At 38.1% G+C, this 23664-nt stretch overlaps 1 protein-coding gene across 2 annotated transcripts in view; it reads left to right on the forward strand.

The window, feature by feature from the left end:
* Positions 1 to 23664, forward strand: part of LOC150083142 (glutamate receptor ionotropic, NMDA 2B-like) — a 350422-nt gene that overhangs the window by 270836 nt on the left and 55922 nt on the right. For both annotated transcript variants that reach the window (XM_090377838.1, XM_090377839.1), the window contains 2 exons: positions 5379 to 5504; positions 19169 to 19389. In XM_090377838.1, coding sequence (XP_090233964.1) covers positions 5379 to 5504; positions 19169 to 19389 — 347 coding nt within the window. The remainder of the gene's footprint in view (positions 1 to 5378; positions 5505 to 19168; positions 19390 to 23664) is intronic.

Here is a 23664-nt window from a genome sequence, read left to right on the forward strand (position 1 = left end):
TAATATTTCATAACTGTGTTTACATGTTTGCATACTAATGAATTAATACAGCGTATTTATGAATCTGTTGGTCTGTGAATATTTTTGAATTGTTCCACATATATTAATTATTTGATTTTAAAGATTATATTTTTTGTTTATCCATATTATCATATTAGGAAGAAGTTGAGCGTAACTACCAAAGTCCTTACATATTTTACCTTTTACAGATTCTCTATTAAATTATACTGTTAGCGTTTGGAACAGGGCCCATCAGCTTGAGCTGAATTTGATTAATAGTAGTAGTAGTAGTAGTGACAAATGACTCAAGAAAGCAAGCTTATATAGCACCAGCCACACACACACACACACACACCTAACCTGTCCATATCCTACAACAATTTGTGTGGTTCTTCCTTGAAGTTACTCATATTATCCACTTCCACAGCAGATGGAAGCCTACATCTGTCGTTATGTCAATAGAAACAGGTGTAAGCTTCCATCAATCAATTACCCTCTGGCAGAAGACAAACTTCCACACATCTAACATCTATCCTACAGCCCTCCTTCCTCAACGTGAATTTATACCTCCTCGTGTGTGTATTCTCAGCAAGAGGAAGAATGCCATTAACATTTAACTTACTCAATTCATTCAAAGCCTTAAACTCCTCAATCAGATCTTCCCGCGGGTGCGTAGCCTTCAAAGCTGCAATTTGCAGAATTGAAGCCTTTCTAGGTAGGGGCACCCTTTTAACCCTTTTGTTCCCTACACCAATCGGGGTACCCATCTCTGCACCCGTTCCAGCAGATCCACATCCTTCCTAAAGTGAGTCCTCCAGTCCTGTATACAGTACTCAAGATGCGGCCTAATAATGACCTTATACAAGGGGATTATCACCTCTTTATCTCTGCTAACAAAGTTTCTGTATATCATTGACAAAAACCTCATGAGCTGTCCTGGCAGCATGCCTCTACTGTTCAGAGAATTCCATATCTGACCGCATAATTACCTCCAGATATTTTTCATTTTCCACTACCCCGAGTACCATACATTTGATAAGTTATTCTAGAATTACTGCTACCTATATGCAGTACCTTGCATGCATTTTTAATGTTAAACTTGAACAGCCATTTCTCAGCCCATAAACCTATTTTTTTCCAGATCTTGTTTTAGTGACATACTGTCATTAATGTCGTTAACCACCCTGCCAACCTTTGTGTCATCTGCAAACTTAGAATTAAGCTTAATATACCCTACATCGATATCATTAATAAACATTGGAAACAACAATGGGCCAGCATGAAACTTGGGAAATCCGGTAATAACATCAGTCCACGAAGAGCAGTACAAGTTGATAATCACACTCCGTTTGCTCTCCCTTTTGCGCCAGTAAAATCAAAACCAAACCCAAACCCCGTTTGCTCCCACTTAATCATCCCTTTATTCATAGTAGTAACTTACCCTTAATGCCACTTGCTCCAGTTTGTGCAACAGTCATTTGTGTGCAACTGAATCAAAAAAAAAACAAAAAAAAACCCTATTATATTTAGGCCACCCGAATAATTAAATTCATCTGCCGTGCTGTGCCTTATGTCTGTTAATTGCTTGTGTTCTATGGTCGGTTTGTCTGTTTTGCTGGACGAAAATCCCAGTTTCTTGGGGAGAAACCTTTCTATATACGCCTGAGACCGACTAACTCAGCCACGGAGTGAAATAATCCCATTGAAGTTCCTCGCGTCATCGACGGGATTCGGACACGGGCCTTTTCCACCCGGTGTGGGGAGGATCCTGACGATACACTATGCTGCCGCGCAGACCGCAACAGGATCAAAAGCCTTCCTGAAATACAAGTATATGACATCAAAATTGTTTTTTTCCAACCAGTTACAGGAATGTAATTATACTGTGACTGCAGTATAATTACATTCTTGTCGATATGGTCCTGCATTACTTCTTTAGCCAGTGATTCCATTATTTTCTCTGGAACAGATGTTAAGCTAACATGTCTGTAAACAATAAGTGGCAAATACCATACGATTCCTGTGCCTATCATGGAATGGAGGGGACAAAACATTTCTGACCCTGTTCAAATTGCCAATATCTTAGGTGAAACTTTTGCCAAAGCATCAGCAATAGAAAGTTACACACCACCCTTCAGAAGATTTAAAACAAATACAGAAAAACAAAAATTAAAGTTTTCATCAAAAGGGAATGAACAATATAACCTACCATTCACTATCCACGAATTGCATAGAGCTCTGTCAACATCTAAGCGCAGCGCCGTAGTACCTGATAATATACACTATTCAATGATACAGGAACTAAGTGCTGAATCATTACAGTCACTCCTCGATCTGTTTAATATATTCTACCTAGAAGATACATTTCCTAAACAATGGATCATGCTACAGTCCTTGCATTCCTTAAACCAGGAAGAGACCCAACACACCCCGCTTGGTATAGACCCATTTGCCTTGACCAATTGCCTCTGCAAAATTCTTGAAATGATGATAAATCGTCGGCTGATATGGTACCAAGAAAACTTTAATCTCCTACACAATTTGGTATTCGCCAAAACAGATCAATCTTAGATATACTGGTAATACTGGTAATATACTGGTAATTTTAGATATACTTAGATATACTGAAGACTAGAAAACTCCATTCGGACTGCATTCCTCAGATCAGAACATCATGTAATGGTTTTCTTCGATATCAGTAAAGCTTATGATTCCACTGGAAGTATGGCATTCTCCGCAAATTACATCACCATGGACTTCGAGGCCATCTACCGATTTTCATACAGAACTTCCTGTACAAACGCACGTTTCAGGTCTGATTTAAAACTTCCTTATCCCAAGTATTCGTACAAGAAGAAGGAGTTCCCCAAGGCTCAGTACTCAGTGCTGCACTTTTTACAATTGAAATAAACACCATTGCTGAACAACTTCCAAAAACTATTGATACAGCACTGTTTGTAGGTGATCTTAGCATTTCGTGTCATGCGAAAAACGTGAATACTGTTGAGAGATAGTTACAAGGGGCAATAAATAAAATCAGTTCATGGACACAAACTAGTGGCTTTCAACTTTGTCCCCAAAAAACGTTGTACATCCATTTTTGCCGCCAACGTAAAGTCCAGCCACATCCGGAATTACTAGTGAATGGCCAACCAATAGCAGTTCACCCCACCATACGGTTCTTAGGAATCACATTAGACCATAAACTTACCTTTTTAGAGCATATTAAAAAACTATGAATATCCTGTCAGCAAACGCTAAATATCATCCGGGTTCTTTCAGCAGCTAAGTGGGGAGCTGATCGCCTTACCTTGTTACGATTATATAGAGTCTTAATAAGATCGAAGTTTGACTACGGAGCACCAGTGTATAGCTCAGCAAGACCTAGTGTACTTGGCTGGGTTAACCCTATTCACCATACGCATTGCCTTCGGAGCATATCGCACATCTGAAATACATAGTTTATGTGCTGATGCACATGAACCACGTCTCTCAATCAGAAGACAACAACTGACACTACTCTATGCATATGAAATTAGATCTATGCCAGAACACCCAAATTGGCAGATACTTTTCGCATTACAGCACAGCAGGTTATACCAAACCGCCTTACTGCTAACCGTCCTTTGGGTATGAGAATAAAACACCTCTTAGAAGAACTAAATTTAACCTTAGACAATGTGGCGCATAACCTCCCATTCCCTCTTGCTTCTTGGAACAACACTCCACCTACATGCGACTTACACCTTCATGAATGGAATAAATCTACTTTACATAGGAAAAATTTCTTGTAACTATACCATGCAGTAGTGGACAAGTTTCCCAACTTCGTTGTAGTACATTCTGATGGATCAAAAAATGATGCTCTCGTTGGAATCGCTGCAGTTTTCTCAAACATCACATTAGCATATCAGTTGTCATGTGAGTTTAGTATATTCTCTGCGTGACTAATAACAATTCAGGTTGCACTGAATCACATTGAGTCCTCTAATATTAAAGACAGCATCATTTTCTCAGATTCTTTAACTGCACTTCAAGCACTGAAAAACACCATGAACATTACTCACCCAGTCGTGAAAGAAATTATCACTTCTTTACATATCTTGTCAGAACTTGAGAGAAACATATACTTCTGTTGGATCCCAGGACATATAGCAATTCCTGAAAACGAACTACTGGACCAATGCTGCCAAATCTGCTCACCTACCACCAGACAACAAATGGAAAGTACCTTATCAAGACAATAGACCAATAATCCAGGAAAAATGCATGTGTCAGTGGCAGTTACCATGGCAGCAACAACTTAACAATAAGCTGCGAAGTATTACACCAAATCTTGAGCGATGGCCTTCCAGCTTCAGTTCAATTAGACAACAGGAAGTAATACTAGCTCGTCTGTGAATAGGTCACAGAGGGGAGATATCCCCTCAGTGTCATCACTGTAACACTGTGCTTTCAGTAAAACATATTCTTGTCAAATGCACAAAATATACAAGAGAACGCCAGCATCTTTTTACTCCAGCCACAATAGAAGACCTTCTTACGCTTACTTCACTTTTGGATAATAAAACAAAGGTCTTGAGCATTTTTACATTTCTTAAAATAATTAATGTGTACCACTTCATTTAACTAGTTAAAAAGAAATCTACTGGTACTAGTTTTGTAGTTAACTTTATCCAAGAAGAAATACCATACATACTAACCACACATATGGTGCACTATGGCCACAGATGCTGATGCACCTAATAAATTCCCAAACAAACAAACATGTCTGTGGGTACTCATGTCGCCTTTTCATCCCCTTTATGAATCGGGAATACATTTGCACTTCTCCAGTCCATAAGACCTCCTCTGAATTCAAGGATACTATAATAATTATGGCTAGGGGTTTGCTTACCTCCTTTGCTGCCTCTCTTAATATAATTGGATAGATTCCATCCACCCCAGGCGCCTTTTATATGTTCAGCTTCAACAATATATCTTCCTTAATTCTTTATTACAAAGAATATGAAAATTATGATTAAGGAGTGTCGCACTGCTTTAGAATATTGATCTCTTCAGTGCCCTTTTCTGATCACTCATCTTAAGAATAACTGTCCTTTAACTAAAATATTGAGTGATTAGTATTTATAGACTGATTGTATTGTAATTCTTTCTTGATCATATAAAAGCCTCAAAAATCATCGCTTTATGCACAAAAAAGTAAAACTGTGTTAATGTAAGCATTTCTGAGCGATCCCATAAGTGGTCTTTAAGCAGATTGTCCTGCAATTTTAAAATTAAAAATTTTACTTTCTTTTTAATTTATTGTTGTGTGATTGATATTAATCAAATTATTTATTAATATTATGCTGTTTTTGCTGTTTTCTATGATTTAGAACCCTTTGATACCATATCCTGGCTTATGATTCTGCTGATAAGCATTCAGTTAGCTGCCATGGCAATCTTTTGTTATGAATGGTTCAGCCCTTCCGGATATGATATGAAAATGCTGCCCCCAAGAGGTAGGTAATGAAAACACTGTTTAGGTGAAAATATTTAAGGAGAACACGTTTAAAATTACCAAAATCTTCATTGTAACTAATAAAAAATCATGTTCCTAGCTATTTACTAACATAAATAGCTACTGGAGAATAATATAAAATAAAATGTTTGTATTTATTTATTTATTTAATTATTTTTTATTTTCATTTTTTATTTTCTTTTTCTTAGCTACTTCACTTTAATAGTTTTTCCAGTTTTAAGCATAAGTGTTTTATTTGTAGAGGATAATTTATTTTATTACAAATTAAACTGTGGATTTTTTTTATATTTGATGAGTTTTCCAGTTGCCGTGACTCATTCAATGAATCTAAGCTGTTGTGGCCCTTGATAAATGCGCATCTCGTTATATACTCTGCGGAAGTCTAGGGTGGTTGAAAATAAAACTGAATGGAAAGAACTTTGGATATTTTATACTTAATTCTTACCTTTTGCGTGCAGAGAATGGGGAGGAATCCTGTAAGACAACACTGAACTTCCTTGCATGCTTTATGCATGGTAGTTGCATTGTTTTTAAATACGAGTACATATCGTATCGTACGATTTTTTGAATTGTAGGTTCATAGACTTTTGACTATATTAATCATTATGTAGGATTCGCTTTGTATATAAGATTATGATCATTTCCTTTCTTGACATCTCTATAATGATTCCATTGACTAGTAGTATGTTAGTGAAATGGTGAGACTGTTTTGGTTTCTTGCTAAGATCATGAGGCATAAATGCAATGGATCTGTAAAACTGCATGACCGGTTTGCAAGTTTCGTTGGATGAAAAATTCAAAGGAAAAGGGTTTATTGTTAACGTGTACAAAAGTTCTGCATTGGATACCTAAAATTTTTCTCTCTTGGGATTCCAATTCAGAAGTTTTTACATAGTGTAGGATAGCTGCGTAACCATCGCTACATGCAAAAATCATCAAATGATGTCGGTCCTACTAAGAAAAATATTTGCTACTAAGCATTTTTGTTGAGCTGGAAAGCTGGTACCATCTTATGTATGATTGTTCCCTGTACGAGGACCTTCGTTCTATATTAATCACCAAAATCATAAAATTACCCAGAAATTAGGAATTCCGCCTATTGGACAGCATACTCGAATATACGGAATTTGTAAATTTTGATCAGGAGCTCTTTGCAAGATGGAGAAACAATTCTATCATCCATCCTAGGAACCTGCATGCCTAAGAGCAATCACTGAATAATATACATCCAACTGCTGTTGTTGAAACCTACCAATTGTGATAAACACCTGGATGCGATTAAATATCTTGATGTGACTAAAACCTCTACACAAGACACAGACTGAGAACCTTCTCCTAATACCTCGATATGACTAAGCCACTGAGGGGACTTGTTCTCCCAACCGCGACCAACACATCTTCAATTGTGACAGTTACTTGCACGTGACTAAACCACAGAAAAGGACCTTGCCTTTCGACCATGACTTGTGCGCCAAGTAGCGATCAATACCAGACTCTCTTGTCTGGTATCTTTTGACTCGCATTCTCTTGTCCCACTCACCTAGTGGAGTTTACTCGACCTAATAACTTTGAGGACGCCTTCCTCTACGCCTCAATATTTTTACTATTTCGCTTCCACTTGACTTTCATATTCCCCAATCTCTATCTTTTTTTTTTTCTTTTTTAGGTTCTGTCCTTGAAAGCTCAGGCAATTAGGTTGCAGGACCTGCCAGAGAATAATGGGCAGCCTGACTTACCACCTAGCGGTAATAAGACTTATAGTTTTATTATTTTTAATATATAATTCTTCTAGTTGCAGTATATATACAGTATATATATAAGCACAGTATACTCTCTGCATACGTAACATTCACAGACTATACCTTCTGCTAATTTTACGACTATAGCACTGTATATAACCCTGCCTTGTGGCAGTGAAGGGTTTGCTATGTAACAAGTGTTGCATTACTATAGAAATAAAGATTTTATATATCTGCAAAGCTTCATTGTATGTGTTGTTGCGTTAAAAGCGAAAACATGCAGTGGAAAGATGTATGAAAAGTGTTTACTGTAAAGTAATTATTTTGCTCATATGGAAATGCTCAGAACTTGTATGTATTTGATTTGTAGCGCATCTTTATGTACATTTATGTACAGTATTGTTTTGAATGGCCCTAGGATCTTTCCTTCCCATGCAGGTACTTCGTTTTCATCGTCACGTGATCTTACTGCCAGATATTTTGTGAACTTAACAGCTGCACTTCAGCCGATACAATTTGTGTACATTTTCTCTGTTGGCCAATGAGTGTCAGTAGTGTGCATTGCACTTTAACAAGGAATGTATACAAAGAAGGTACGGATGGTAATGGGAACCCATAACCACAACAATATAATCTGAAAGCTAGCATCCGAATCACGGAACCTCTGAAGAGAATTCGTACAGAAGTACAGATTCTGAAGAAGTTGAAGGTACCTATGCTTCATTTAAATATCTTTTAGATTCTTATTATACATAACAACGACTGCAGTCCTCCATAAGTGACATGCCGCGTTTCATAACCATTAGATGGTAGTCTGAGTAATCCTCTGCCAACTGAATCTGCATTTTCCGCCTGACAAGTAATTCAGGATATTATAGTACAAGCAAGGACGTGGTGATGTAACTCTGAACTAACAGATACGTCCAGTTACAGATTAACTATGCTTCGTTTTAAATTGTTAGGTTAAGCTACTGCTTGTGTGCCGTTGCTGTTCGAACTTCTAGTTGCAGACGTTTTCGACAGCCATCCAATTAGTGTCATATCATCTCGTTGTCACATATATGGCATACTGTACGAGCTGTCTCACGGTAAACAGAGGATTCCACTTGGCCTTACTGACGTGCGTACCTAAGTCCCAACTGTAATCCAATATTATCATCGCCAGACCATTTTGCCTCTTTTGTAAATTTCAGTTTTGCCATGATATAATCTAATAAATGGGTAGAAGGTTGCTAATTATTCTGCTTTCTTCGTTAATTCTATTTTTTTTCAAGAGCTGTATTTAGTTATAACTCCTGTTTTCCCGTCGTTTATCATGGGACCAAGTGTTCATCATTATATCAGAAAATGCTGTGCACCAAATCTTTTCTTTGTGTAAAAAAATCAGTAGATTCGATTTGAATCCCTCCAAGGATAGCACCCGTTGATAACCCACTGCAACAATATTTTCATATTACTGTACGATAAGTTTCTAATTCTTGTAACCCCCTAATTTCATACCGTTGGAAAATCAACATTTTCATAATATACCAACAGCGCATCATTGTTTGTTGCAATACGGTAGAATTCCTTGATTGTTTCAGCATTGCTGTTACTAAGAAGGCTATTTGTTCTTACTAATATAATAACGCCATCTTTTCTCCATCAACAAAAATGAATAAATAAAAATTTAATTTAATTTAGCATTTTATCCATTTTGGCTGTGAAAATTAGTAGAACTAAATTTTGATTTGGTAAAAAAAGAAAACCTTCTAAATGCCATCTTCCAGTCACTATCATAGTGTGATGCTATTTATTAGGCTATATACAATATGGCCCCGAATAAAGGTAGAATAGAATACATATGGCATTTCAAAAACAAGTCCGTTCCTTCATTGTATATGTTGTGTTAAAATGCGTGAAAATACAATGACAGCTGTGAAAAGCTGTCATTGTATTTTTGTTCATGCCCGGCCGCCGTTAGCTCAAATCACTGCTTTGGCATGATATGGTACGATGTCAACGAGGTGCTCAAATATGGAAATAAGAATACTTGAGCATATATGTAAAAAAAACTGCCCTCTGTAGTGATATAGGGGATTACGCTGAAGAAGAAGCCTTTTCTATTCATTCAACAGATGCTTCATGGGATCGCTATCCGAGGATTGGGTTAACAAGAGAAGATGACTGAGGTCTTCGTAGCGTTCCTCAAACTACTCTACTCTTTCAAGCATTTAGCGCGGTGGATGGTTGTACTGTCATCTGAAAAGCGTCCTTGCCCATGTGAGTAAACATGCAACATTTCTGTGTGTACCTGATCCGCAAAGATCATGCAGATATGCTGAGGCATTTACCAATGAATTCATTGGTAAATACTAGAGTGCTCTCCAGTGGGATCGCGGGACCAAGGGTACACCACGATAACATACTCCACACAATTACATCTCATTTAGAAGCCTGTCCTGCCGATACACAGAAGAAGAACGTTCATGATGCTAGCAACATTCGCAGAAATAGTGTCTTAGCCCATAAAAACTTCAAGAAATTTCTAACTACCACAAGTTAGAAACATAAGAAAAAATTAAAAACAGTCAAATTTCTGCTAGAAGCGTAGCGTGATTATATGGCGCGCGGGGGCAGTGCAATATATTTTCGTTCATAAATAAATAAACAGTGCCATCTGGCTCCATCACGTCGGCCCCGTTGACTGGCGCCCAGTGCAAAATTCTCCTATCCCTCCCCCCCGCCGCTGTTGCCTCTATATTTTAATGTGAGCCTTGCGCTTGGTGTTAGCTATGATTTGCTAAAATTTATCGATTCTCGACTCTCAAGAAAAGAGCACTCATAGTACAGAGACTCCTAAGCTGTTTCTTTATTTAGTTTTTGCTTTAGCAAATACTCAAAAACGTTTTCATAATTTATTAATATTTTCAGTAACAATTATTTCACTGCTTTCACATTATATGAAAATACAGGGTGTTTCAGAACTTCTAAGAGGGGTAGGGTACATCCTGACAACTCGAAATCATATAGCAATGTGGGGTCGGAAATGCATTCCTGAAGCGGTGTTGTACACAGAAGCACCATAAAGAAAAGAGACCGTAAGTGAGAAATCGTTTTAATAATACATGAAAAGAAGCAAAAGGTACATGGATTAAAGTAAGTATTCGAAGTTTCTTCCACGGGCTACAATGCACGCCTCACATCTCCGACGCATGGACATCCGAACATTCTGAATACTCCAGGCGAATTTCTTCGGCAGCTACTGCGATTCTTGCAACCAGCTCCTCAGCATTCTCAACAGGGGTGTCATACTCTAGCGATTTCATATGACCCCAGAAATAAAAATCAAGACATGATAGGTCGGATGACCGAGCAGGCCAACGCACGGGACCACCACGTCCGATCCACTGTTGACCAAATGTGACATCCAGGTAGTTACGAACATCTCCGCTATAATGGGCAGGGGCTCCATCGTGTTGGAACCACATTGTCTGTTGCGTCGATGAAGAAATCTGTTCATCTCTCAAAAGTTGTGGCAATACTTGCTGCAGAAAGATCAAGTAGATAGGTCCGGTTAGACCTATCTACTTGATAATCCATGTACCTACGGTAATCCATGTACCTTTTGCTTCTTTTCATGTATTATTAAAACGATTTCTCACTTACGGTCCCCGTGGCGGGGCCGGAAACTTGGGAGGGAAAGTCAACCTCCCAGGGCAAAAAGGAGCCTAACATGGACTACGACAATTACCCAGAGCTTGAGCAGCCTAGGCGCTCATCCAGTACCATCAACAATGCTGATCATGAAATTTCTCACGATGTAACAAAGTCTAAACGACTGCGTACAGACACAGACCAACAGGAATGCCCATCATTCCTTATCTTACATAGTCTGTCGGACAAATCTATGAGCACTCTCTCACCATTTCTTATACAAAAATGTTTGGAAAATGTGGCGGGCTCTCCCAAAATGGTGAGAAGACTAAGATCTGGAGACCTCTTGGTAGAAACAGTGAGTCGTGCACATTCTGAGAGACTGTTGAAACTAACAATATTTGGCGGACTACCCATTCAAGTTACCCCTCATGCAACACTAAATACTTCCAAGGGAGTAATTGCAGAGTGGGATCTGATAAATGTAACAGAAGATGAACTGGCCCAAGAACTCAAACATCAGAAAGTGATACAAGCCAAACGCATCATGATCAGGAAAGATGGAGAACTTGTTCCCACCCGCAACATCATCCTGACATTCGGAACACCTATCTTGCCATCCAGTGTCAAAGCCGGCTATCTCAACTGCCGAGTACGACCCTTTATCCCGAATCCTATAAGATGCTATAAGTGCCAAAAATTTGGTCACGCACAAATGGCTTGTCGAGGAGATCCAGTCTGCCCAAACTGTGGGTCGAAAGAACATTCGCACACAGATTGTGACGCCAAAACACCGCACTGTCTGAACTGCAAAGGCGTGCATCCAGCCTACTCCAAGTCATGCGATCTATGGAAAACTGAAAAAAAAATCCAAAAGTACAGGGTAGAACGAAAAGTCACATACCAAGAGGCAAGAAAACAAATTATGCTTAACGCACCTAAGAACACATATGCAGCAGCAATGCAAAAATACCAAACAACAGCAACACAAACTGAAGTATCAGTTCCCCCAACCATGTCGATTGCAGATTGGGCCCGATCTATACTGTCACCATCAGTGAAACAGACTCCAAAAGAACAAAAGGTAGTAGATAGAGCCAACAACACCCCTGTCACAGTCCCACCAGCAACCCCACATAGACCATCAGATATTTCAAAGTCAAAAACGGACTCAGTTACAAATAGGAAGACAAACAATATCACTTCAGAAAATATGGACACTGATAACAACACTGACCCAAATGAACCTATCCTAGATCTTCATGCAGAAGATGTCTTGGATACCGGACGCCCAACCTTTCCAAGAAAAGAGAAAATGAAACTCGATCGCCACAAACAGCCTGGGAATAAAAAAGACTCAGAATCTTCCTCAAGTAACAAAACCAAATAATGCACCAAATCATACAGTGGAACTGTAGAGGAATTCGCAGTAACATTGATGATATTCACGAGTTAATTGATCGCTACCATCCCGTAGGCATTTGCCTACAAGAGACAAATTTAACATGTCATGTATCACTCTCAGTTAAGAATTATTCACTCTTTAGAAAGGACAGAACTGCTACAAATAATTCTCACGGAGGGGTAGCCATACTCATAGACTCACGAGTACCTTGCAGATTAATTCCTTTACAAACCTCCATCGAAGCTGTTGCAACACGTATTGTGATTGGTATTACTTTGACAATTGTTTCTATCTACCTTTCGCCCAATCACTCCTATACCATCCATGAACTGGAAGATCTTATTCAGCAGTTGCCAACCCCTATCTGTTTATTGGGTGACTTCAATGGACACCATCCATTGTGGGGTTCTCCCAATGCAGATAGACGAGGACAACTATCGAACAGCTTGCTGACAGACAAAATCTGACTATACTAAATACTGGCTTGCCAACTTACATCCATCTCTCTACGGGTACAACTTCTGCAATAGACCTTTCGATATGCTCTCCGATCCTCTTCCCTAGTATTGAGTGGACGGCCCTCGACAACCCGCTAAATAGTGATCACTTTCCGCTAATATGTAAAATTCAAACAGCACAATCCATAATTTCCCAAAACTATGTAAAATGGAAATTTCACAGAGCAGATTGGGCAAAATTCACTTCCCGAGTGTCCTTTGATGAACAGATCATCGAAACCTGTCCTATTGACACAGCTACCGATCACATCACAAGACAAATACTCGCTGCTGCATGCACTGCGATTCCACAATCACAGTCAACAACCCATAGAACCACAAACTATTGGTGGAACGAAGAGTGTAAAGGTGCAAAAAAAGAAAAAAACCGAGCATGGAATCTGTTTCGAAAATATCCCACCACCGCCAATCTTATAAACTACAAGAGACTCAGAGCAAAGGCCCGTCACATTAGGAAGAAAGCTAAAAGAGAATCTTGGATTCGATTTGCGAGCACGATTAATAAGAATACTGATTCAAGAATAATATGGCGGAAAATAAAACAACTAAGTGGCAAAGCTCCCCAATTATCCTCTCCAATTCTGAACTCGAATGGACAGGATCTTTCTTCTCCTGCAGATATAGCCAATGCCCTAGGGACTGTTTTTTCACAGCTATCTGCCTCAACAGCATATGATCTATCATTCCAGAAGATCAAAGCATTAGCTGAAAAGTCCAAACTGAACTTCAGATCTACGAGTAAATGTACTTTACCTTATAATCAGCCACTTACAATGCTTGAACTTCAAGAAGCCATATCTAGCTCAAAACACAGTGCTGCAGGCCCCGACGGAATATACTACATAATGCTCCAACACTTAAATAAAGAATCGGTCTGTTCACTGCTCACTTTTTTCAATCGCATCTTTCTTGAACATTGTTTCCCCAGTTCCTGGCACCACTCCTATATAATAGCAATTCCGAAACCAGGAAAAGATCATTCCATTCCTGAAAACTATAGACCTATTTCTCTCACCAGCTGCTTAAGCAAAACCCTGGAAAAAATAATTCACCGTCGACTTACTTGGTTTCTCGACTCTAAAAATATAATTTCTGACAATCAATTTGGATTCAGAAAAAATCGATCAGCCCTGGATCTCATGGTCAAAGCGGAAACAAACATCAGGAATGCATTCATTCGAAATGAGCATCTCGTCATGGTATGCCTTGATGTAGAAAAAGCCTTCGACACCACATGGCGTTTTGGTATCCTAAGAGATCTGCATTCCCTTGACCTGAGAGGCCACTTACCGTACTTCATATTGAATTTCCTTCAGCACAGATCTTTTCAAGTCCGATACCGACAAGTTCTCTCTCAAACATATATACAAGAAGAAGGGGTCCCACAAGGCTCTGTGCTCAGTGCCACCTTATTCGCAATAAGAATAAACCATATGACTAAATATATGCCCAGCACTGTGAATTCATACCTCTATGCCGATGATTTCACTTTTTCTTGCAGTTCTCAAAACATGACTTTCATTGAGCGGCAGCTCCAAATTTCAATTAATAATATTCAGTTATGGATGGCACAGAATGGGTATAGACTCTCTTGTTCAAAATCTAAAGTAGTTCACTTTTGCAACAAAAGGAAGATGCATCCAGATCCAGAAGTACACTTAACAAATCAAACTATCTCAGTTGTGAGCAGCATTCGTCTGCTTGGTCTGACTTTTGATAGTAAGTTGAACTTCATAGAGCACGTTAAACATCTAAAGACGTCTTGCCTGAAAAAAATGAACATACTCAGAGTCATTTCTTCTACATCATGGGGTGCAGATCGGTACACGTTACTGCATTTGTATAGAGCCCTAATCAGATCTCGCCTTGATTATGGTGCCCCGGTGTATGATTCTGCTAGAGAAAGTGGAATCTGTTTCGAAAATATCCCACCACCGCCAATCTTATAAACTACAAGAGACAAGATTGGCGCGACTTGCACCAATTCAACACTCTGCCCTGAGGATTTCTACAGGCGCTTATAGAACTTCACCAGTCCAAAGTCTTTATATTGATGCTCATGAACTTCCTCTAACCCTCAGAAGAAAGATGTTAATTCTTAACTATACAACTAAAATCCAAAGTCTACCTACCCATCCCATTAGGCCGATACTTAACGACCCACAGTTCACAACATTCTATAGAAATAAACCAAGAGCAATTCAACCTTTTGCTCTCAGAGCTCAAGCACTATCAGAAACCTGGAATATAGATCCCGATAAAGTTCTTCAAGATTTAAGCAGTACGGATCCCCCATGGAGGTGTATTATGCCACTCTGTGACAGTTATTTTCTAAACTGGGGAAAACACTCTCTTGCAAATGTTAATATACAACAACTCCATATAGCCCATACACAAAATTATCTGCATTTTTCAAAAATATATACTGACGGATCAAAATCTGAGAGTGGAGTGGGTGCATCAGCCGTTTTCCCTCATAAAACCTTTTCTGTATCACTTCCCAATGAATGCAGCAGCTATACAGCTGAATTATACGCCATCAAAATTGCAGTGGAAAATATCCTCCATCTGACCATCCATAAAAGCATGATATATACAGACTCCCAGAGTGCGATTATAGCTTTACAGAACAATTCTTCTAAAACACATCCTTTAATAAAGCTCATAAAATCCAAACTGATGCATCTTCAAGAACTCCAACGAGTGGTCATTTTCTGTTGGATCCCAGTCCATGCTGGGATACTAGGAAACGAACGTGCAGACTATGCCGCTAAACATCCATCCGACAGAGAATTATCACAGCATTACGTCCCATATCTTGACTACAAAAGTAACATTCAAAGAATGTGTAAAGAACAATGGAGAATTCAATGGCAAGCCCAAACGCGCAATAAACTCCGCCAAATAAAACCTGAACCGCAATCGTGGACCTCCAGTTTCCGTATGAACAGGAGGGAGGAAGTAATTTTAACTAGAGCGCGAATTGGCCATAGTCACCTTACCCACCTTTATCTCCTCACAGGTAATGATTCTCCACAATGCACACAGTGCAATTGTCCACTCACAATAAAGCATATTCTTATTGAGTGTACTTTATACACCACTGCCCGCCAAGTCTCTTTTAGCTTTCTACCAAACCTTAAAGAACCTTTGACACTCTGCCATATCATAGGTAACGACGCTAATCTACTGGAGTTCTTTCACTTCACAAAAATTATCGAATTATATGATCGTTTTTAAGTAATGCCATCACAACCACCATGCATATGTACAATTTATAACAGTGATAGGTGCAATATGGCCTAAGCAGCCCTTGCACCAAAAAACAACAACAACAACAACAACAACAACAACACTTACGGTCTCTTTTCTTTTTATGGTGCTTCTGTGTACAACACCGCTTCAGGAAAGCATTTCCGACCCCACATTGCTATATGATTTCGAGTTGTCAGGATGTACCCTACCCCTCTTAGAAGTTCTGAAACGTTTAACTGAAACACTCTGTATAGTTTTCATTATGTTTTTTTTCTCTCCAAATTTCTTAAAAATATTTCACTAACATTAAATTTCACTATACCTTACAAAAATTGGAATTTATATACTATACTCTTCTGAGGCGATTACATTAGTTGCTATGCTCCAGAAGAAGAAGCCACCAGTCTGCAAATAGTTTCCAGTTAGCCGGTCCAAGGAGCAGATCTAGAGCCTCTCCTCAGCCTTATTACACCCACACACCCCGCATGGCTTAATTTGCCATATGTGAAGTCAAAATAAGTTCCAGCTCGTTTAATACAATTTTTGGCTTTTATTCAAAATCTATGCTCTTTGGTTACCGATGGATATTATAGAATGAAAGCTGCAGTTTTGTTAACAGTATCTTTTAAGAAAAGTATCTTATCTATTAAGCTTGTTTTGGCTTCATTCTTCTCATTTTAACGCATTCATGCAAGACTGTTATTTTTCACTGAAAGTATTCATTACATACCCTTATTACTGAATAAATTTAATTTTACCTTTTGCGATAGAGCGCTCACAATGTTGACACACTTTTCAGAATAGCTATCTCACAGTGGCTTGACTTAATTTTTAATATATCCGAATGAATTTAAAAGGAGAAATTACCATAAAATTCGTACGCTACTGACATTTGCTTTTCTGTGAAGAACACACGTGAACTGTTCTGAAATTATAGCGGATGAGCGTCAACCAGGTAGACCCGCCTGAGTAAATAAGCATTTGTATCATATATATATATATATATATATATATATATATATATATGATACAAATGCTTATTTAGATTCTTCAGATTATTTTCAAACAGATCACGTTATTTTAAAGCTATATTTTATAGCATACCCATGGAATAAATTTCGTACGATTGCTCTAAAATACGCGTAGTTTAGATTTACTAAAGCGTAATCCAGTACGCGAATTTGCATTGTCTTTTAACTTTAATTTCAATAATTGTATTTCTAATTAGGGTTTCTTAATGATACGTTCGTATACTCATCTAATTATTCCAGTTACTTGTTAAGAAGTAATCCGTCTTCTTAGTTTGGTCCATATCGTTTTTATTTTGATATAAGATACCATTGCGTATAGTCAAGGATACCATTTTATTCATTCCATTTTTATTTGAATTAGTTAATTTTTAAACTTTAATTCAGTGAGTTTCAACCAGGATGCCGCAACAAAATTCCAGGAGTGCCACAAAACACAGTTCTGGGGATATAGAGTACTCCTTGTGTCCCCTTTTAAATCCATCGCTGTTTCCAACATTCCTAAGTTTTCTCCGGAGATTTTCAAGTTTGAAGCAGGGTGCATAATTTGGTGTTAAGTTACTTAAACTTATTTTTTTTTTATTTATATATTTATTTCATTATAAAAAAGGTACATCCTTATATTACCTACGTGAAATTTGATTTTCTGTGCTTACCGCTATAAAAACTAACAAGAGGGAAAGACTACAAACGATATTGAGGAAGAAATGAAAGTGTCTCTCCAATATTCCAACTAATATCAGAAAGATCTGAGAATCGCACCAGGCAAAAATATCTCATTGTGAAGTTAGCATTAATAGAAGCACATGATGCAAGAAAGCAAGCTTATACAGCATCAGCCAAAAAAAAAGAAAAAAAGCCTTCCCATTTCACCCATCCATCCGCTCCAAATGTTTGTCTAGTTCTGCCTTGAATTTATTTAAGCTGTCAACTTCCACAACGACAGATGGAGGTTTGTTCCAGCAATCGACCATCCGCTGGCTAAAGGCAAATTTCCGCACATCTATTCTACAACTGTCTTTCCTCAATTTGAATTTATGTTCCCTCAGGTGATTAATCTGGATAAGAGGAAAAATTCCATCATAATTGAGCATGATCAAAACCATCCATTCAAGGCCTTATACACTTCAATCAGATTACTTCGCAGGTACCTAGTCTCCACACACTGTAATTTGCAAAATTTAAGCCTTTCTTCGTAAGAGCAACCCTTCGTTCCATTCACTAATCTTGTTGCTCTTCTCTGTACTCGTTCCAGCAGTTCTACATCCTTACTAAAATGTGGCCTGATAGATGTGGCTGATGTGGCCTTATACGAGGAGATAATCACATCCTTTTCCCTGCTAGAAAAATTCCTGTATATCATTGACAAGACCCATGACCTACTCTGGCAACCTCTCTGCACTGCTCAGGAAACTTCATATCTTAATGCACAATTTCTCTTTCATTCTCCACTACCCTGAGTGTAACACCGCCCAGTTGGTACATTTCTCTGGGGTCACTGCTACCCATATGCAGTACTTTGCATTTGTCGATGCTAAACTTCATTTGCCACCTCGCAGCCCATCTGTTACGTAAAATAAGTGTTTAAATACCTTCCATTGTACCGTATCCTTTTAATTTTGTGGCGATCTATAATTGATGTTTATTTAGTACCTCCATATAAAAAATAAAATTCTGATATAAGTATATATATATATATATTAATTTGTATTATGAATTGTAATTTGGTTTATAACTGTATTATTATAATAACTCTTAAAGAGATCCTGTTAGATCCGATTCTGTCTCTTTGAGAGAGAGAGAGAGAGAGAGAGAGAGAGAGAGAGAGAGAGAGAGAGAGAGAGAGAGAGAGAGAGAGAATCGGATTTAACAGGCAGAAAATTGAGTAGGGGTACCACATAATAAAACAAATTACTTAAGGGTGCCATTATTAAAAATAGGTCGAAAATCACTGCTTTAATTTGTTAGTCAAGTTGCAATTATAACTTTTCTTTTTCAGAGAAATGTTGATATCTTGTTTCAGACTTTTAATAATATTTTATTATATTTTTTTAAAATTTCAGATCACAAGTTTTCTCTCTTCCGGACATATTGGCTCGTTTGGGCAATTTTATTCGGTGCAGCTGTGAACGTGGACTGTCCTCGAGGATACACTGCCCGATTTATGTCCAACGTGTGGGCTATGTTTGCTGTGGTCTTCCTCGCTATTTACACTGCTAACCTGGCCGCCTTTATGATTACAAGAGAAGAATTTTATGACTTGAGTGGAATAGAAGATAAAAGGGTAAAACATTTATTTATCATTTACAATAGAGTTTTATTTTTTCATTAAAAATAAATTAACTTTATTTTATCTACTGACGAGACTATTAATGAGCTTGATAAAAAGAGCTTTTTTTTTATATGCAGCAAATCTCACACCTTTAATCTTTAAAAACTAATGCAAAAAATTATAAAGACTTACTTTATAATTTCAAATTATGTTCCTTTTCCGTCAAGATAATGACTGACCGAAAAAATAAACAAAAAAGAAAGAAAATCCAAGCGGATTTCAAGATAAGGTTTTAAAAATGTCACGCTTAAAATATCTCAACTGAATTCGAAATTATAAAACGTTGAAGGATCATTTAAAATATTTCCACGTATATTGATCAATAGCTCCGAAGATTATCAAACCTTTTTTTTTTTCAATATTCATTGAGGACTCTGCTGTTGGAAAAGGACAGAAAAATGACTTAACTCCTTGACTCAACCATTTCCACTAGGAGTATTCATCTAATTAGACTGGGCGTAGGTTGCAACCGCCTCAGGAATTAAAAGTATAATGAATGTTTTTTGGCAATCAACGATAATTGATTTAGAGGAAAAGGGATAAAAATGCGTCAGATTCTTTTAAACAGAATTTTACGATGCAGTTGTAGATGTATGGCCAAATGAGCGTTTTCCTTTAGGCCATTATGGGAAATGTTATCCCACATTGCCGCATGATTGAAGTGTTATATGTTTAGCCTTCTACGGTTTACATGGGTGGCAAAAAACTCAATTTCCTTTACTAACGAGGGAAGCGAGGGGGAAGATTTCTCTCTCAGATTTTTTCGCAAAGACAGAAAAGTGACTTAACTACATGACTCAGTCCATTTCCGAAATAAATAAAGTGCTGACGACCACCGGCCGAACGAAGTCCGTTGCCACAAATTATGCATTTTTCGAAATCTGATTTAATTTTTGTTATCAATGTTGTATTTACACTTTAATGTTTTACATTTAATAATTGAATACGAAAATCCAACGATTATTACGCAATATTTACATTCTTATTACATACGGTTATAATAATATTGTGAAATACTATTATAACACACATAAAACATCGTAAGAAAACAATGCAGCAAAATCGAATATTACTAAAATCGGATATTTTCAAAAATCAGTGTGAAACTGCAATTTATGACACGATTAGTTTTAAACTCGTGGAACGTATAAAATTGAGGATTGCTACCATCTCCGTAGTTTGGACGTCTCTGGTCTAGTGTAAAGTGTTTTTTTTTAATGTAAATTAGGTTTAAGTGCTTCTATGTAAATATTTATGTAGTTATTTTTATTTAATTCTTTAATCAGTTTTAATAACATGCCAGAAGTTTATCAAACTGTAACAGGGTACTTAATGATTTTGTAATAACTGAGAGCAAAATGGAGAACAAACTGTTGAAGTTAAACATAAGGAAGGCACCTGGGGTGGATGGGATCTATCCAGTTACGTTAAAGGAGGCAGAAAAGGAAGTAAGCAAACCCTTAGCCATAATTATGAGAGCTTCTTTGGACTCAGGGAAAGTCCCCACGGACTGGAGATGTGCAAATGTATCTACAATGTAAATTAGGAGTCACTGGTTAAAGAAGCACTGCGGGACTATCAAGAGACAAGACTGCAGTAATAATTCAGACCAGCATGGGCTTGTTAAGGGAAAGTCTTGTCTGACAAATTTCATTGGATACTATGATGTGGTTATGAAGGAACTGGATGCAAAAAATAATTTGTATATCATATACTTGGATTTCAGGAAAGCTTTTGACATTGTTGCGCATGGAAGACTACTGTACAAATTGGAACAGTGTGGTATTAAGGGTAAGTTGCTACAGTGGATAAAAGGGTGGTTGAATGGGGGAAGACAGAGAGTGGTAATCAATAGACGCTGCTCTTCGTGGACTAATGTTATTAGTGGAGTCCCCCAGGGTTAGGTGTTGGGCCCACTGCTGTTTTGTATATTTATTAATGATATTGATGAAGATAGATCAGAGGTATCGAAGTCTGAAGATGATACAAAGGTTGGTAGGGCTGTTAATGACAGTGTGCTACTGCAACACGATCTAGAAAATTTGGGCAGTTGGGCTGAGACGTGGCAACTGAAGTTTATCTCCGGTAGCGAATCGCCTAACAGTTTCAATAGGCGAGAACATTACTAATTGACTCTTCTGTCTGGTTCGGAATCGCATTTATTGTATATTATGAAATATCCACCGTGCATGCGCAGAAAACAAATTAATTCCGCTAGGTCACTGAGGCGACCAAGCGACTACTAGTTGTATTAGTGATAAGGAAAAAGAAACAGAAAGGTGTCTTTCCTTTCTGAGCCTTTGCTTACTTCTTGTAGAACGAAAAGAGCTACTGCAATATAAAATGAGGAAAATGGTATTCAAAAATAAACAGAATATATAATGACAAAAGCTCTTTAGATAGTTCGCTTTGAAAAACGCACTGAAATTGCTTGGCACCCGGGGCCGGGATGAGATGGAATACTTATAATTTTTGCAGCATAGCTACATAGCAAGGATATTCGTCTGAGGTGTAGTGGGGGTTCATTTTTCTCAATATACAAGCTGTGGACTGGAGACGTTCTGAAGGCTCCCGTGGCTAACCTTAGGGCACTATGTTGAATGGTATTCAGACGTAATAAGGAACTGTTTATTGCAGAATCATAAACAGGTGACCCGTAATCTAGTCGGAACCGAATTAGATTACGGAGTTAGCGGAGACAGCTCTTACGATGCTCAGTTTCTTTAGACAGGCCGTTCTAAGATAGGCTATATGATTGGAGAAACTAAGTTTATTATCTAGATATAAACCCAATAAACGAAAATTGTTGGTAAGAGGGATCGAGTTGTTTTTTAAATATATTTCAGAATCCGGATGTAATTTTCGTATTTTACAGCAATAAATTGCAGTCGATTTATTTTCTGCTATAAAATAGCCATTCCGTTGCGCCCACGATTCCATTTTGGTGATGGATAGTTGAAGTTGCCTTTCAATGGCATTTATAGTTTATAACTGACAAGAGATAATGAGGTCATCAGCAAGCATATATGATTCAACTGTTTTTTAGTATATCTCGTGTCATATTTGTAATTCTTATTGCGAATAATGTTGCGCATAGGATGGAACCTTGAGATACATCCTCTTCTTGTTCAAATGATGGGATTTGGGATGTATGGTCGGACACGGAAATACAGATAGCCTGCTTTCACAGATGTTGGTAAACTAGGCGTGTTAAAAGTGAGAATTATGCTCCTTGTTGGAACAAGATTACCATCTTTTAGAGTCATAATTCTCCTTGCATGAATAACCTTTTTTTCGCGAATCACTTTGACAATTTCCTTCTCTGATACAGTTAATTACCCCATTCTGCTATTATTCCCTTAGAGGAGTTTAGGGTGGCATGGGGAGTAACTTTTTATTGATTGTCCTGCAAATGTTGTGAGCTTTAATAGCTTTGAAGAATGTTGAGGTTGGGTAGTCTTAACCAAAAGATCACCAGACTGGAGCCGCCTAACTGTTTTAGGTGAACCTGCAACAGTCTCAATGCAATTTTGCACAAGGAATGGTGATAGTTTACTCATAGGCTGGTCTGATAGTGAATGCAATATGAGGAAAGCTGGTATCTCCTCCTCTGAGGGGTTGTTTTCAACCTCTTCGGTTGAGAAAAGTCATTATCCGTGTGATCTGTCTCTATTCTTGAGCACGATAGCTCTAAAGGTGGAAACCTTTTATTATCCATCTTTGCTCCTTTCAGCCCTGGGAGGGTGGATTTCTTCTTCCAAGTTACCGGGGAGGCAGGAGCAGTGCCGCTAGAGTGACCAAGCGGTATAAAAGTTAGTGTTAGTTTAAAGGAAAAATGAAAGGTGATTTTCCTTTCTGAAACTTGCTTACAATTCGTAAGACTAAGTTATTGATTAAATAAAGCGTAAAAAAACTTTTTAAATTAAAGAACTGTGGCTAAAGTAAACGCTCTATGAATCACTCGGGAAATCGCTTGATCACTGTAACGTTTGGCACCCGGAGCCAGAGGTTCCCACAAATCCGTGTAAAGTACTCTGTGATGCTGCACAACATTGCAAAACCAATCTATGTGGGTAGTGTGGTTTGTGTGGGTAGTGTCTCGTTTGACTAACCTCTTCGTTACTGGGAGGCTTGATCAGCAGGAAGGATCTTTCCAGCATCCGTCCACTGGCAGGAGGAGTCTGGCCAGGACGTAGAAAAAAATCTGCTTCCATAGTAGTAAAAAAA

The sequence above is a fragment of the Mastigoproctus giganteus genome, chromosome 7, assembly GCF_048544385.1.
Source record: "Mastigoproctus giganteus isolate SK-2022 chromosome 7, ASM4854438v1, whole genome shotgun sequence".
Taxonomy (NCBI): Eukaryota; Metazoa; Arthropoda; class Arachnida; order Uropygi; family Thelyphonidae; genus Mastigoproctus; species Mastigoproctus giganteus.